The following is a 16,234-nucleotide window of genomic DNA, read 5'->3' as shown; positions in this document are numbered from 1 at the left end:
CCTCGGCCATGTGGGGCCCCCTCTCTTCCCCGACACCTTGACGTCGGAGCCGTCATCCCAGCAGCCTTAGTGGATCCTCAGGACCAACGTGATATCCATCCCCCCTCCCTACCCAGGCCGCACCACCTCCGCAACTCTACCCAACTTCATCCACCCCCCCCCCCCCCCATATAACCGCCTCTCTAACCCCACGCATCACCATCCCACTCGCCTTTCGTGCCACTACCACCCCACCGGTCATAGACCTCCATTATTTTTCGTAGCAGAGTTTTATTAGATCCTTGTGTTGGGGGAGCAAAAAGGTCGGCTGGCCAGCTTGGAAAAGAGCGGGAGGGTGGGTGGGTGGTTGATCTCTCGTCTGGCTTGGTGGGGGGGTGGTGGGGGGTGGGGGGTGATCTCTCGTCTGGCTTGGTGGGGGGGTGGCTTGGTGGGGGGGTGGTGGGGGGTGGGGGGGGTGATCTCTCGTCTGGCTTGGTGGGGGGGGGGGGGCACTCTCTAAAACGTTAGAAAGTGACATGACATCCCTAATAGAATTTTTTAAAAACTTTATCCACATCAGGGGCTCTATTAACAAGCAAGGGATGTTGACCTCCACCTCCGAAAGAACCCCTCCCCAATATGGGTATGGCTAACGGAGAAGAGGGCCCACTATAAAATCTCTGAGGGAGACCAACTCCCACTTCCGGGCCCTTCTGAAGTGAGACCAAAAACCAGGACACTTTGGGAAGGGGCGTTGGGCTGCCCGATCCCATGAGTCCTGGAAACTAATTTGGCACAATTTCGATTTAAAGCTTTCGTGACTGCAGGGATTCAACTTCTTGGTACTTTCAGTAAAGTCACGTAGAAGGGAAATAATAATGATTATGTTTTATTATTTTATTATTTCCCTTCTACGTGACTTTTCCGAAAAAACCAAGAATATAATTTGGCACAACCCCCGGCAAGGTCTAAGATTTCTCCCTCTCAGAACGATTCAGTTTGAGTTCCTTCACAGCACATATCTCACTAACCAACGGATGGCTAAATTCTGCTAGACCATATCCCCAGACTGCCCTAGATGCCCGCCGGACAGCATTCAAACCTACATTATCGCCTTCTGAGACTGTCCCACCATCGGGACATTCTATGAGAAAAGAACCAATCTGTACAACGTGATGTCTCGCACCGAGAGACAACCTAGCATTGAATCCTCCCTCCTGAGCCTTAAACCCGAAGGCATCAGCAGGCACCAACACACCATTCTCCAAACATTTAACATTTCGGTTATAAAGACCAACCTGAGCACCTAGAAGAATCACGGGGACCCCTAATTCACCCTCTGGCATATCTCGCTATTCGCCCTAGCAGCTTTAGAACACCTGAGTCTGAAACTGAGGAATAGGGAAGAGGCGTTCACTCAGATGTGGGGTCTCCTTGTGAATGCCACTCGAGTGACTCTGAGTTTACTCGATTGAACTTGAAATAAGACTGACCCCCCCCCCCTTCTTTCACCGAAGAAAAGGGATTTGACGCACGTCCGACAGAACGCTTTGGTCCTCCTACCCTACCGCGTTGGTTCTCTGTCCGAGCCGCCAATCCCGCTAGTCGCGGTAGTTGAGAAGAAGCTTACAGCATCACCGCTTGCTCCTGGCAGTTTAATGTCTGTTTTGGAGCAAGAGTCAATATTTGATCGCACGGTCTTTGCATGGGACCAATGTGCGGTGCGGTGGGGGAAGTGGGGATTGGAAAGAGTCGCCGTGTTTGCTTTTGTGCAATTTGATCGCCGGTGGTACGGCCGACATGACGTAGCCCCTTGGGACCTTGGAGTGAAATTAAACGCAAGTACAGCTGCGGGCGCGCGGGTGCTGGCGTTTATTTTTGAAATGCATCGTTTGGCGATAATTTTTCTTTTTAAACAGAGGAAGCATGATTTGGCGACATCTGTTAATGGACGCACCACCACCACCACGGCGATCACGAGAAGTTCCTGCAAAGGGGCCAGCTACTCGCGCAAAGTTATCGCGTTTGTTTTTCTTTTGTACCAGTGTACAGTATATAGCGTTCGCCCACTGTTCCGTCGCTCATTTGGCTGCTATAAATTGCCACATGCCAAGCCACTTAATTGAGCTATCATTTGTGGCCAGGTCGCTTCTGGAAAAAAGGCTACAGAGCTCAGTGGGCTTTACCTGGTTAAATAAACGTAGTTAGTTACTTAGTATCTGGCTAATATGAAAGTCAACAAAACGAGTATCAAGGTGGTGCGCATTTCCCGTTTGCAGGATACGAACCCACAACGCTTGCCATCGCAAGCCGCTCATCGTTCTACTACCGGGCCACTTGGCCGCAGAAGAGTAGGTCAAATACCCCCTCTAGATGTGTCATCTTGAGGCTCCAAATTACGGAGGGTCCAATTGCCAAAATTGACGTGAGCAACCAATTGCAGGCCTGTGTGTTTACCGTTTCTATCCGCAGCTTGCGCATGAAAAGCAGCGCCTGCCATTCATTGATGACTTAATGTACGTATGTTCTTCTTCCGCACCGTACGCAGGAGGTTTTCTGGAGGCTTTCACAGGAGGCTTTATCGGAGGTGTGGGAGGGAAGGCCAACGAATTAAACACAGAAAGTAGAATGGAAGGTAGGGAGGGCTTCGTGCGATTTAATCGAATTCGCCAGCACAGCACGAGGCACCTGAAGCATTTGTGCCTGTTGCACAGAGCACTGCGTTTTTGCACCGCCCGTGCCGGTTTTCTGAAGCGAGAGTGACGGTGGCTACCATGACATTTGCGTGTGCGCGCCCGTGCACGATCTTCCGCTCCCGTTTGAAGGTCCTGCCGTGCGGGTTTTATTTGTGCCTGGCACTTGTCTTGTGCGGTGCTTCAGTCTTGACCTCCTCGACCCCTGAGAGCTTGAAGTCCCACAGAGGTATAATCAAAGAGCAGATGTCTAGGGGTGACAATAGCTGCCCCAGGATGTGATGTGCGTAATTGAAGATTGAAACCTCCGGGTGGAAAGACAGACGCAATGACAGCGGACCTCTTCTGATAGGTGTTCAGGTTGTGCCTTGCCGTGTGTTGTCCGGTCTCAAACCACAGTGTCCGACGTTTCGCTCCACAGGCTGGCAGCTTCTTCAGGATGTGAATCGAGCCGCCCCACTTTCTCCTTCGGCGTGTGACGCGATGCAATTTTCAATTGGACGATGATAACACTGGTCAACAAAAAAAAAATTCTGGCCTGGACTTTTGCAGCTGTTTTAGACTATTTCAGGGTGCCGATTCCAAATCTGATCTCATATTTGCTCTATCACATCATTTTTATGCTATCGGCATACCCCATTTTCATTGATTTTACCCGAAATTAACTCTGTCACTTATGATTGCAAGTTGTTGCGAGTCAGTGCCTGCTTTAGTGTTAAAATATGGTGCTGTATTTTTAGGATAGTGTGTTTATAATATCATTTTATGTAGATATCCACATTTATTTAATATTTTTCTTCTGCAGTTTTTATTTAAAATGCAATATTTGATATCTCAAAAACCTGGTGATAGACAAAAACTGATGCCAGATTTGGAATCAGCACACCCAAAAAAAAGTGTGTTGACCAGTGTAATTGTTTTGCGTGAGCAATGCGGTGCGTTGTAGCGCCTCTGGTGGCTGCAAGGGTCACACGAACTAATGACGTGCAAAGTGTAGAAATAAAAAAAATGAAGAGAGGAAGGCGCCCCACGCATGTGGAGCTGCAACGGCAGCCCAACTGGGAACATGCAGTGGCAACATATTTCTAAGACGAATGATTGGAGAGGGAATGAAGCAGCTGATCTTGCTTAAAGAGAGAGAACCATGATGGAAATTTACTCGGGGCCCCATTGCCGCAAATGAGCTGACGGAAAGGACAGATGATGACGATGAGGGGGAATGGTGGCGCAACGGTTAGCGCACTGTGTTGTGAATCCGACGAGCTGAGCTGGACTCCTGCCCCCACGAATCACGTCCAGGTGGCGAGCGGTATCCGAATCAGTCCAGGGGGCAAATCCCCTCAGTGCGGTCAAGTATGGTCAAACAACTCCCATGACCAAAAGGCACAGTGTAGACCGTCATCCCAGCAGTGGATAACAAAACGCCCGTGCTTTGTCGCAGATGGGAGAGAGTTTCAGACTGATGGATTATATTTTTCGACGCGGGAAAGAACATTCGGCCTCAAGCTGTTTTACAAGAATGACATGCGGAGGAACTTGGTGAAAAGCAGCAGCGAATGAATTGTAAACTTTGCAGACACTGAGTAGCGAACACAATCGGGGAAAACAACAACAACAACGTTTAAACCCTGCACCACTCAAGTAAAGCTGGCAGCACCGTAACAGTCTTGAATTAAGGATGGAATTAAAAAAGGCCGGGGAAGAGAGGAGGGATTTAATTTGAAACCACGAAGCGAGCTCATTCCCAAAGTGAGCGGCGGCAACAACGAAATGATTTTTCATCGTAGTCAGATCTCACTCGACAATGGAGAACGATGCAACCACGAGTCGAGCAGGAGGTTTTCTGGAGGATTTCACAGGAGGCATTGGTTGCTGCAGTGTCGTTGTGTAATCTGGTCCGCCAAACACAATTATTTATTACGAATCGACATTTTTGTTTTTCAAATTGGAAAAATATGCGGCAAATCGAAGGAAAGTAATCGCCTAAGAGGACCGATATTAAGTAAAGTAAACCCATAGGTTGAGTATTTGTGAAGCGTTATAGTTTCTGACGGCCACTGATCACATGACAGCAATGTGGCACACTGCTTGCAGCACATCTCTGCATGGCACCATTGGTCATATAGTCATTGTATGAGACTTGTTGACTCGTAGGATAGCGCAGGCTGATTGTAAGAATAAAAAAAATTAACTACGATCTGCCCCTCTGCCAGCCCTGGAACTGAGCCGGGGTTCTGTGTCAGGAGTGTCACCAGGATTTTTAATCTAAGTCTCCGCTCCTAAATGTACACCTTCACTTGTTCTGCACCTGACGTGATGTCACAGGGTCAACGTAGTTAACAGAGCCTGCAGTCGATGGTGCTCTGTGCTTATATTACGTCTCTATCCCTCTGCTTCTTCCCTCGTACAGCTTCAAGTTGGAAATACCCTCCCGTCATCTATTTTCCCAATGATCGTTTAACCTTTTTCTCAAGAAATTCAAGAAATTCCGTTACACATTTGATGGTGATTTATGTTACTGTCTGCTTGGCCTTTCGGGCCTTACGGACTGTGCTGAGCAGTTGTGATCGAATATATTTCCATATATCACCGTGATCATTGGCCGTAGACGCTCAATGGAACGCGCATCCAGTTACACAGGATGCGTAACTGCTCCGGGCAGCACAACGCCCGGTCTGATCCTCCTCCTCCTCCCCTGTTCCTCGTCTGTCCATTGTCACGGCGGGATTAACGTTGAGCGGGCAGCTGACGGAGATCAACGCTCCTTTCCCACGGAAGCTTTTTTGCGCGCCAGCAACCTAATCCTGCGGCACCACCCCTCCACCATTTGACCGCACGGTGGAATTTCCACTGCTTTTCCAGCGGCCGCGAGTGCCGATCGAGCGGCGGTGATCCGCTTGCTCATGTGCGCCCCCCCCCCCCCCCATTCCGCCCTCCGTGTTTTCTCGTGGCAGGTCGTGGAGTTCTCCGTGGGCTTTCGCTACGCGGGGGGTCCCGGGATGAGCAGCGGCTACTGCCGGAGCGTCCCGCTGAGCGTCCGCGTGCTGGTGCAGCCCACGGTCGCCTGCGCCCGCGTCGTGCTGCTGCCGCCTCTCAAGTGAGTCACCGAGCGGCCGTGCGGAGGAGCGGCAACTGGGTTTACTCTCCAACGCAACCGGTGTGCGGAAATAGGAACTAATTGGGATGTTTTTTTTTTAAGTGGCAAACCTTCCTAATTGCCTGTGTTGGGTGGTGACAGGTAAAGGACACGTGTATATTTACCCGATCTAATCCCCAAAGAAACTCTTTATTATGGATACTGTTGTGCTGTTATCAGGGTTGCCCTTTATCTGGGTTTTTCCCCGGGATGGTCCAGGAATTGGCATCCGTGTTCGGTTGAAAGGAATTCATTTGAACTGACATCTGGTACGAAGTTTGGTTGATACTGCACATTGTTGATCACAGAACTGGTGCCGACTGAGATGCCTGCCCAGTTTTGGTCTCCAAGAGAAAAGGTGGCAGCGTTACCACTGACTTACCAACTAATTAATTTGCCAAGTCACTCAGGAACTTACACACTTTCCCATTCACCCGCTCACCCACTCACTCATGTAGCCACCCTCCCACACATTTGTCTTTCCACTTGTCCACCTTTTCATTGGACTTACAATCCAGAGGTTGCTGGGTTGATTAGTTCAATCTCCCGGTGTGGCAGCATCTGAAATGGGTTCCACCACAGTTAGTTGATCGGCAGGTCGTGTGTGGCGGGGAAACACGTGGCGACTCCCACCTCTTCCAAGAAATCTGGCCAACGTGGAAGAGTAGGCCAAAGTGTAACCTCCTGGGAGGCTCTTCCACCAGCAGTGGAGTAAGCAAGCAGTTGCAACGGCTGTGCTTTATACCTTTGTTATGAATCGGTCTCACTGTGCTACGGCACTTCGGGGAGGCCACTTGGGTGCACGCCGAGACAACGTGTTTTTCGAGCTGCTTGCTACGTGTGGAAGCGTCGGGTCGTGGGAGAAGCCGAGGGGGGCTCCTCCGCCGTAGGGACGCAGCTGGAGAAAACTAAGAGGGCTGACGGGACCCAGAGGCGATGGCCGTGGCAGACTTTGGCCGGCGGAAAGGGCGCTCGCGTGTGTAATTAAAACGCTGAAGCCATGCGGAAGAATTCCGCGTTGCGTCTCGCGTTTTCATGGGGGCCGGGATTTTAAGCCGAAGCGAGAGAAGGAAAAAAAAGCTATTGGAATTTAGAAAGCGCCGCCCTCTCACGGTCCGTGCGGCGATAGCTTTAAATCAATGATGCTAGATATTTTGTTTGGAGATGATGATGACGGGGATTTTATTGCAATGTCAAAAAAATACTTTATCTTCACCGTCATCCCTTTCATTATCATCATCGCTGTTGTCATCATCGTCATGATCATCATCCTTTAAATAAGTTATCATCATTATAGTCTACATTGTAATAAGACTCTTACAATCGTTTTAACATGACAGTCATAATTACGTTGTCATAGTAATAATAATCATCATCATCCCTGCAATTATCATCATTATGATGCCTATAATCATTGCCACCATCCACATCATCATCATTACTATATCAATCATCATTATAATTCTCCTCCTCATCTCTATATTAATAATTATCGTCACATCATCGTCCCTGTCTTGCATCCAGAGTCACAACTGTCCATCATAGTTTCTGCCATCTCATGCCAGCACAGATTTATGAGCAGAGTTTGCCAACAAGTCAGCAAGTGGTGGCAGTGTGTTTTATTTCCCCTGTAGAAAAAAGGGAGTTGGGAGATAATGGGATGAAAGCTGTGAGTTGTGGGCAGCATCTATTGATGCACTTGGGAAGACAATCAAAGGTAGTGTTGCATTTACATCTTGGCAGGGCCCTGGTCCTCTTTTACATATTCAGCAGGAGCTGTCCACGGTACCGCTTGCAAGAAGTCTCCCACCGCTAAGTGTATTATCGCTGTAGACAGGAGACACGACGAAGAAGAGGATCTGAGCACTGGAAATGTTACCCTTCGAAAGCCACTGGTGAACATTGAAGAGATATTCTACAACAATTTTTTGTAACTTGACCATAAGAGTATAGAAGTGGTGGGGGGGGGGGGAGGCGGGGGGCGGGGGAGTGCTGATCCTTCAGCAGGTGAGATTGGGGAAAGCCCCACTCCCATCAAACCCCCCCCCCCTGCTGATGCTATGAGGTTGGAGCACTGTCTGAGCGTGCTGCTGCGAGGACCGCACTGACACCCACTCTTCTTCCGTGCGCCCTCGGTGACGTCCAGTGGGAGACGGAGCAGACTGCTGGTGGACGTGGTGAACCTCACCCAATCCCAGGTGGAGGTCAGCCTTGATGCTGTCACCTGGAATCTGCTCCCTGAGAAAGGACCAAGCAGGTGAGTGCCCAAGCACCGCGTGCTATAGAGTACAAAGACAAAGATCCCCCATATAGCCTTAACAGACTGTAGGGGCAAGTGCTGTTAGCGAGCACCTATGAAGGCCGGAACGGTACACGAGGGGGTGGGTGACCAGCACCACGCCCGACCGCCTTTGTCTCCCTAGTGGCGATGTTTACACACCTCACCAGGTACTCATTTGAGGCTGAGTCGACCTAGGGGAGGCGCGGGACCGGTTCAGATAATCGTCACTGGTGTTCGCCGTGAGCGGGAATCGAACTCGTGTCGCCGGGTTCATAGTGCAAGCGCGCTACACTATCGCTATAGAGTACAGCACACGTACACACACACTCTCTCACCAGGGGAGAACGCGTTGTACTATATCACAATGTGAACCACGTGTTCTTCAGCATGACGTCCAACTTTTCGCTCCACGTGCTGGGAACTTCTTCAGGAAACGAATCGAGCCACTCACTTTCTCACTTTGGCTTGTGGTGATGCGATGCTACAGTATGTCACGTGAGCCAATGACATGCAACGCCACACGAATCAAATTATTAATTATCACTCGCATGAGTCCATGTCTATAGTGGAAACATAAGAATTGGTTTTAATATCGGCATCATTATACCATGAATAAGTAATTATGATGATGCTACAATTTGGATTTAAATATTGATGTAGAAGCTGCAAATGGCCAAGCACTTTAAAAGCCATCCTCGAATTCTCACTTCTCAGACACACTCGTCGTTGGTCTGTAGAATCGTTCTCAATCATCTCGAAGATTTAACAGGATGCTTTTTACAGCGATGGAAACATGAATGAATGTTTACCGCGAGTATCCATGCTGAAGCTTCTTATGATAAACTCATCAAACATACAGTTCTATGATGCGAATTAAGCTGGACTATCTGATTCATATAAATAATCACTGCACCAACCATCCGACTTTCGGTTCCGCAGCGCGACTCATCAGATAGAAAAAAAATAGTTGCGGAAAAAAATAGTCTCAAATCTGTTTCCGCACGTGCCGCTGGACGGGAGGTGATGGGCACGGGACTTGAGTGACGCCATCGCGGCCGCCGCCGTCAGGCTGGGCATGGCTTGTTATGGGGGTTTTCGTGCCTTCGGGGAGGCAGTATGTGAGTGGCAGCCACCGTATTTAGAGTGGCCCATGTAATCGAGTGCGAAAATGTAGTCGATTACAATCTTGACTCAATAAATCGACTCTTAGGTTTTTTCGGTAAAGTCACGTGACTTTACCGAAAAAACCTAAGAGTCCTTGCAGTCACGAAAGCTTCAAATCTAGAATCAATTAATCGACTCAACGGACTCATCGTCCCCATCGTCCCATCGTTAATGGTTGGGAAACTTGAGGAAGCAGTGTGATGGTTGTGTGGCTATCCGCTTCCTGACATTTCTCACTCGTCTTTTGTTTCCAAAGGACACATTTTTACTGACTCGGCTAGTTGGTGTAATGTAATAAAGCAAGCACAGCCTGCTGGTGTTTGTCATTTTGATTTAATTCCCTTGATAATAAGGAACAAAACTAAATAGACTATTGTTCGTTCTAATTTGCGTTTTCCCAAACGATAAGAACATATCATTTCACTAATGAGCACTCAATTAATCAGTTCTCATCAGTCACCTGCTGATTTGTTTTTCATGTGCGCTTTGTTATACGATACTCGGAGAGAAATGTATTCCTAAAAAAAACAACTTCACCTATGATCTTCTTGGTTCTTTCGGTAAAGTCACGTAGTAGGGAAATAATAAAATAAAAAAAATTTTACATTATAAAATAATAGTGAGAATGATTCTATTATGTTTTATTTTTATTATTTTATAATTTCCCTTCTACGTAACTTTACCGAAAGAACCAAGAAGATGAATCCCTGCAGTCACGAAAGCTTAACATCGAAATTCACCTACGATTGAAACTACTTATGAGTAAATATAGACATTTTAATTGCTTAGGAAAATTTAAAAAAACAGGTAAGCTTTTGAACATCAAAGGCTGGGGTAGCTAGCGGAGGCGCCGTGGTCTCCCCCTACCGCACCGTGAATCCGGCGACCTGAGTTCGATTCCCGACGCGACCAACAGCTCGCATCGCTGGCGAGTGACATCCGGGGTTTGACTTGAGCTGGGTCTATTTGGCCCAGATGCCATTGCGCTGAGAACTAAGGAAGGATTCCTGGCTAATGCGTGTTTAGTTTGTTGTCCTTCCTCCCGCACCTCCGATTATCACGGTTGGCTACGTACGGTGCGACAGAAGTTCAACGTGCATACATACGTTAATGGCTGGCGCCCAAGCAAAGGTAATTGGAAGTTTCCTTCGGCCCTCCGTAAGGAAAAGCCTCCCAAATCTATCACAGCCCTGTGGCGTGACCTTGTTTAAAGGGGTGCTATGAAGTAAAGGGCCATTGCAAGAAATGTTGTATTGTTTTCCTTGAAGGCCCCCAGTGTTATTGACAAATGTGCTGAGGTTATAGACATATTTCAATGGCAGGGAGGGTTATATGAAACTCAGGTGGGGGGTGGGGGGGCAGGGGGCACGACGCAGTCAAAGTTCAAACATACTTCCAACAAAATCGTACAGGCGAGCATCTCGGTGTTTGCCGATCGCCTTATCTGCAGCGGACACGCACGGACTGAACTGGCGAACTTCGAAGGAGAAACCCGCCACCGGTGTCAAATTTCTGTACCAACATTCGACTTGAACAATTCGGAAGGGCGGCACTGAGCCCTTCCTACCGAAAGGCCTCGGGGCCCTCCCCTCTGTCATCGATCTCCCCTGGTGCTACGGCGCTGCCCAACACCAATCCCCAGCACCACCACCACCATCACCAATCCCCACCACCATCACCAATCCCCACCACCATCACCCCCAACCAGCACCACCACCACCACCATCACCAATCCCCAGCACCACCATCACCCCCAACCACCACCACCATCACCAATCCCCACCACCATCACCCCCAACCAGCACCACCCAGCAGAGGTCGCAAACGGGTTTTGATTCCTTACCCGTACCCGGCCGCACCAGGGTCGCAAACAGCTACCCGTACCCGGCCGGGTACGGGTACCCGTTCCCTACCCGTACCCTACCCGAAATGAGTGACAAACAGTTACTCACCAGTGACTCACGGCCTACCCGTACCCGGCCGCACCAGGGTCGCAAACGGTTACCCGTACCCAGCCGGGTACGGGTAGCCGGGTATCGGGTAGGGTACGGGTATCGGGTACCCGGTTGCGACCTCTGCCACCCAGTGCCCACCAACTCACGGGCATCTATCGCAGACCCCTCGGGTCGATTCGTCGCCCCCCACCGCGCGCCTCGAGGTGTTCGTGGGCATCTCCGTCGGCGTGGGAGCGTGAAGTGGCTGGCTGGCATTGATGGCGCGTCGTGTTTGAGATGCGAAAGCCTCTTAAGCCTTTACACGCGAGAGGAGAGCGTGGAGAGCAGCGCTGTCAATGCGCGAGCAAGAGCTGAGTCAGTGCGGGGGGTGGGCGTGTCGTGCTGCCAAGAGCGGAGTTGCACCTTTGATGTGGCGATACAAATTATTCCTTAGAAAATAATCCGCGGAGGTGCATTCGTCAATTTCTCTGAGTGGTGGCGGCGCTGCAGCGCACTTTTGCGATTGCTCTATTGTGGGGGGAGGGGGGGCGGAGGAATCGTTCTCGAAAAAGCGTGCCCCACGCTTAAGAGCAACACGTTACCCGAATTGCAGCCGGTTCATTATTACATTTCCGCCCTTCGTTGAGCTCCTGGCCAATCTTACACTCTTTTGAAACGCTGCTACTGGCTGCTTAATTATTTCGATACGTGTGGCTTGCAGCCAGTGTGAGTCGTCATGGCTAGTGGTCCATCAAATTTATAAAAATTAGATAAAATAAGATTTTTTTTGGCAAACAGCATGCCAGTTCAACCTCGATGCAGATAAAATGGTAATGTTTTGAAGCAAACATTTTAAAAGTAAATGTTTGTATTAAATTAGCCGTGTGTTATTTTTTCTTCCAACTATATTATCTCACTTTGGCGTATATTACAATATAAACCTGATTACAAATAGATTTCGAATGAGGTTATAGGATAGTTTATTGTCGCTGCAAATCTGATGACCGGAGCAATATCTGAACGATTCCTGAACAATTTCCCCCACGCTTCACAAACCCACACTGACGAACTTGGTGAAGTATGGTCATGTAACGCCCATGCGCCCACACACTGCGTGGATTGATGGGGGAGGGGGCCGGGAGGGGGTGGCATTTGACAAGAAGCGGATTGACAAGGCAAAAAAATTTGATTATTTTACAGTTTAATTTAAATTTTCAATTTCACTTTGTGTCATTGCCTTGACACGGCATAGGCTGAGACTCGGACCATGTGCGAAGCGTTGCCAGTCAATTTTAGAGGTGCCAGGAAAAATTTTGCATTCAAACATTTCCTAAAATGCCATCTTCAATGTGGCAACAACATCTAATATGGATGCTCCACCCTAGCGCCGTTCAACTTTTTCACTTATTTTTTCACTTGGTTTCTCCGTGTTCATTACCCCCCCCCCCCTTCCCCGCATGATCGAGTTCCATCTCTCGGCAAAGTAAAACGACAGCAGAGGATGGGTCGAGATCGGACGAGCCCCGCTCACGAGATGATATATAAACCAAGTCACATTTTCAACCAGGGTGACGGCGAAATTAAAATTCTACCACAAGAAATCGAAGCCACCCTGGCTTAGTGGTGGAGCTCGAGAGAGCCGCTCTAGGGGGAACTTGGCCTACTCTTCAACCTGTCGACCTTCTGGGAAGTCAACAGTTGTCCTATGGATAGACTCGCCCCTGCCATAGAAATGTGGATTTTCCACCGCTGGCTTAGGGCAGTAGAGAGGGGATGAGCACCGCCTCAATGTTGATTTGAGCAGGAATTCACTTGGAGTTTACGTTTCTAACCCTCCACGCCCTGATACAGACCGGCCTATTAAGTTGTCGTGTTGCGCCCAAGCGTTTAACGCGCCTACTATTATCGTTTAAGCTCACCGGTAAGTTCTAGAACAATTATCAACCCGAACTTTAGCAAATTAGATACGTTGCAGTGGCAGTGCTAGACATACGGTGGTGAACGATGTGGCCTAACCCAAAAATGTTAAATCATAGGTACTAAGTTAATGAAGCCCATTTCTCTTTGCTCGGATGATGCGAGCAAGTTGCATCGGTAACAATACTGCAGGGAGCTGTACAAGCTTCCACAGAGCTTGCCTGCCTTGCAACATGCGAACAAAAAATGTACGCAATACGCGAAGCAAAATTAGTTAGCCAATAAAGTAAATGCAATGCAATGCGAGGAGCAGAATGGAATCCGAGGTGTTTTGTTGTTGTTGTTGTTAGAATAGAGATTATATTCTTCCCCAGAAGATCTGAACGTCATTGTTTACTGTGACTGACGGGCACATTAGCATGATCCTCCATCCTCGCACGTGCGAATTTAGAGTAAAGAAACGTTAACAGTGTCGCGGTGTCTTCGATAACCCACGTTCGTTTTCGCGGATTGCCTCCGACGCGCCTAGCATTCTGGGATCGCTCGTCGGCTCGCGTGCTCAGGGGGCCGCGTGTCTCGAAACGAAGTGGAAGCCTCTCAATTTAAAGCTTTCGTGACTGCAGGGATTCATCTTCTTGGTTCTTTCGGTAAAGTCACGTAGAATGGAAATAATAAAATAATAAAAATAAAACATATTATGTTTTATTTTTATGTTTTATTTTCATTATTTTATTATTTCCATTCTACGTGAATAAAACATTATGTTTTATTTTTATTATGTTTTATTTTTATAACGTTTTATTTTTATTATTTTATTATTTCCATTCTACGTGAATACAACATTTTATGTTTAATTTGTATTATGTTTTATTTGTATTATGTTTTATTCTTATTGTTTTATTATTTCCATTCTACGTGACTTTACCGAAAGAACCAAGAAGATGAAGTGGAAGCCGTGGGACAGGCCTGCGAGCATTGGCGGCGTTGGGCCGGGTGAGCCAAGGGCAGGGAGTGGGGGGCCCGGACATCACTCGCTCTCACTCACCGCTGATCTTAGCCAAGGCAGGGAATTGAACTCTGCGTGTTGTGCTCATCGCGATGCGTGCTGGCTACGGCGCCACCACTTCACAACACAGTCGGTACATCTGTAAAGTTTTACTCCGAGTTACGTCAGAAGTTCCGAGCAGCACAATGGCGCAAAAAGTTGCACCGATATTTAACGGAGCATGAATAATTAATTGGCGATGTTTGTCCCGGGATGAAAGGAGAGAGGCGGTGGGCGTCTTTTTTGTGCGCGAGACGCGACGGAGAACAGCGTGTTTCGCTGTTCCCAAGCCCCGTGTGTTCGTTTCAAAATCCCTCGTGTCCCTGGCAGGTAAGGCTGGCCGGTAAGCCTGGGTTTCCCTAAAGCCATAGCGAAGCGCTCTAACCGGAGGGGTGCGGAGTGTGCACGCGAAGGTGATGACAAAAGAAGAAAACATCAAAGAGGTCGCGGTGGCCGAGCGATTTGGAGGTCAGAGCGCTGCTCCGACAGTGCTGATATATCCCGGGTTCGAATCCGAGTGTCAATAGCCAAGGTTGTTAAGTGTAGTTAGTTGATGGTCTCAGCGCGGTCACCAATTACTACACACACAAAAAAAACCATGTTAAATTACATTTAAATCGTTTATAAATTGGTTAAATTGCAGCTCCGACAATGACGTGTCGGTTTTGGTTCGCGTGCGGCGAGCATCGCCCCGTGCAGTAGGGTGGGTAGCAAAGTGCTGCCCGTTCTCGTGTGGTGCAGAGGTTCCATACAACCACGATGGAGCAAAATACATCAACTGCTGCTGCTGCTTCTGCCCATCGAACCCCGCGACACCGTTGCAGTTCGTGGGCTCACAGCCAACGCCGTCGAACTTCTAAAAAACCTAGTCCCCATTTCGATTTAAAGCTTTCGTGACTGCAAGGGATTCATCTTCTTGGTTCTTTCGGTAAAGTCACTGTAGGAGGAAAATAAAATAATAATTAAATAAAACATAATAAAATAATTCTCACGACGTTTCGGCCACAACGCAAGTAGCCGTCCTCATGTGAAGAAACAGGTCTGTCGAGAAGACAGCGTCTGAAAGTCTTCTGGTCTTAACCTGGGGGGGTGCACGCTGCACCCGCTGGGGCTGCGAGATGCCCTTTCTGGGAGTGCCAGAGATGGCCAGATTTTTTCAAAGGTAAATAATCGAAAACACAAATTAAGCATGGGCACATAAGTACAACTACTTGGTTTCATCAAACCTGTGTATTTATTAAGATGATGCATTTGTTTACGATTGAGAACCAAAGGGGTGCAAGGCTGCAGTAACGGTTAAGAACCACTGCCTTAGTCAATCGAAGGATGAAGGCATCCCCATGTGGTGTGTCAGTCATGAGGGCTGTGGATGAAGATGAAGAGGAATGGGCGCCCAGGACTTATTCAAATATCTCTCATCACTGATGTTAGCCGTGACTGGGCGTCGAACCGGGGTCATCAGGGTTCCAGCGCAGCTCCCGATTCGCTGCGCCCCGCTGCTCTCTCCCTTTGGTCAAACTTTAAAGAATTCTAATTATGCAGCGGTTTGAAACGGGCATGCTTGAATGCTGGATGTTTGACAAAAGCTAAGGTGTTTGCCAAAACACTTAAAGAGCTTCGGTGATTTTCAGCAGCACACACCGGGAGCATTCGAGACAATTGCAGATTTTGGCGAGCACCTGGGACTCTCAAATCTCAATGCGGGGTGTCTGTCACCAACACCATGGCAGACACGTGGGGGTTCTGAAGAATGAAACTCATGCGATAAAATATTCATGCTGCGTCTCTGCGCGGAGCGGTGGTGTAGCGGTTTGCGGCGCTGCACTACGAACCTGTTGACCCGAGATTGATTCCCGCTCACGGCCACCAACATCGGTGACGAATATCTGAACTGGTCCAAGACATCCCCTAGGTCGACTCGGCCCTAAATTAGCACCTCATGTGGTGTGTAAACATCACCACTGGGGAGACAAAGGCAGCCGTGTGTATTGCTAGTCACACCGCCCCATCGTGTATCGTGGCGGCCTTAATAGATGCTCGCTAACAGCACTTGCCCCAACAGTGTGTGTAGGTTACAAGGGTGAT

At 48.6% G+C, this 16,234-nt stretch overlaps 1 protein-coding gene across 2 annotated transcripts in view; it reads left to right on the top strand.

The window, feature by feature from the left end:
- LOC133352997 (trafficking protein particle complex subunit 9-like) overlaps window positions 1-16,234 on the top strand; it is a 108,701-nt gene that overhangs the window by 45,005 nt on the left and 47,462 nt on the right. For both annotated transcript variants that reach the window (XM_061569059.1, XM_061569058.1), the window contains exons 17-18: window positions 5,627-5,769; window positions 7,955-8,065. In XM_061569059.1, coding sequence (XP_061425043.1) covers window positions 5,627-5,769; window positions 7,955-8,065 — 254 coding nt within the window. The remainder of the gene's footprint in view (window positions 1-5,626; window positions 5,770-7,954; window positions 8,066-16,234) is intronic.

This window comes from Lethenteron reissneri, chromosome 42 (genome assembly GCF_015708825.2).
Source record: "Lethenteron reissneri isolate LAM-NWPU_2019-01 chromosome 42, ASM1570882v1, whole genome shotgun sequence".
Classification (NCBI taxonomy): Eukaryota; Metazoa; Chordata; class Hyperoartia; order Petromyzontiformes; family Petromyzontidae; genus Lethenteron; species Lethenteron reissneri.
This window is presented reverse-complemented; position numbering and strand designations above follow the sequence as displayed.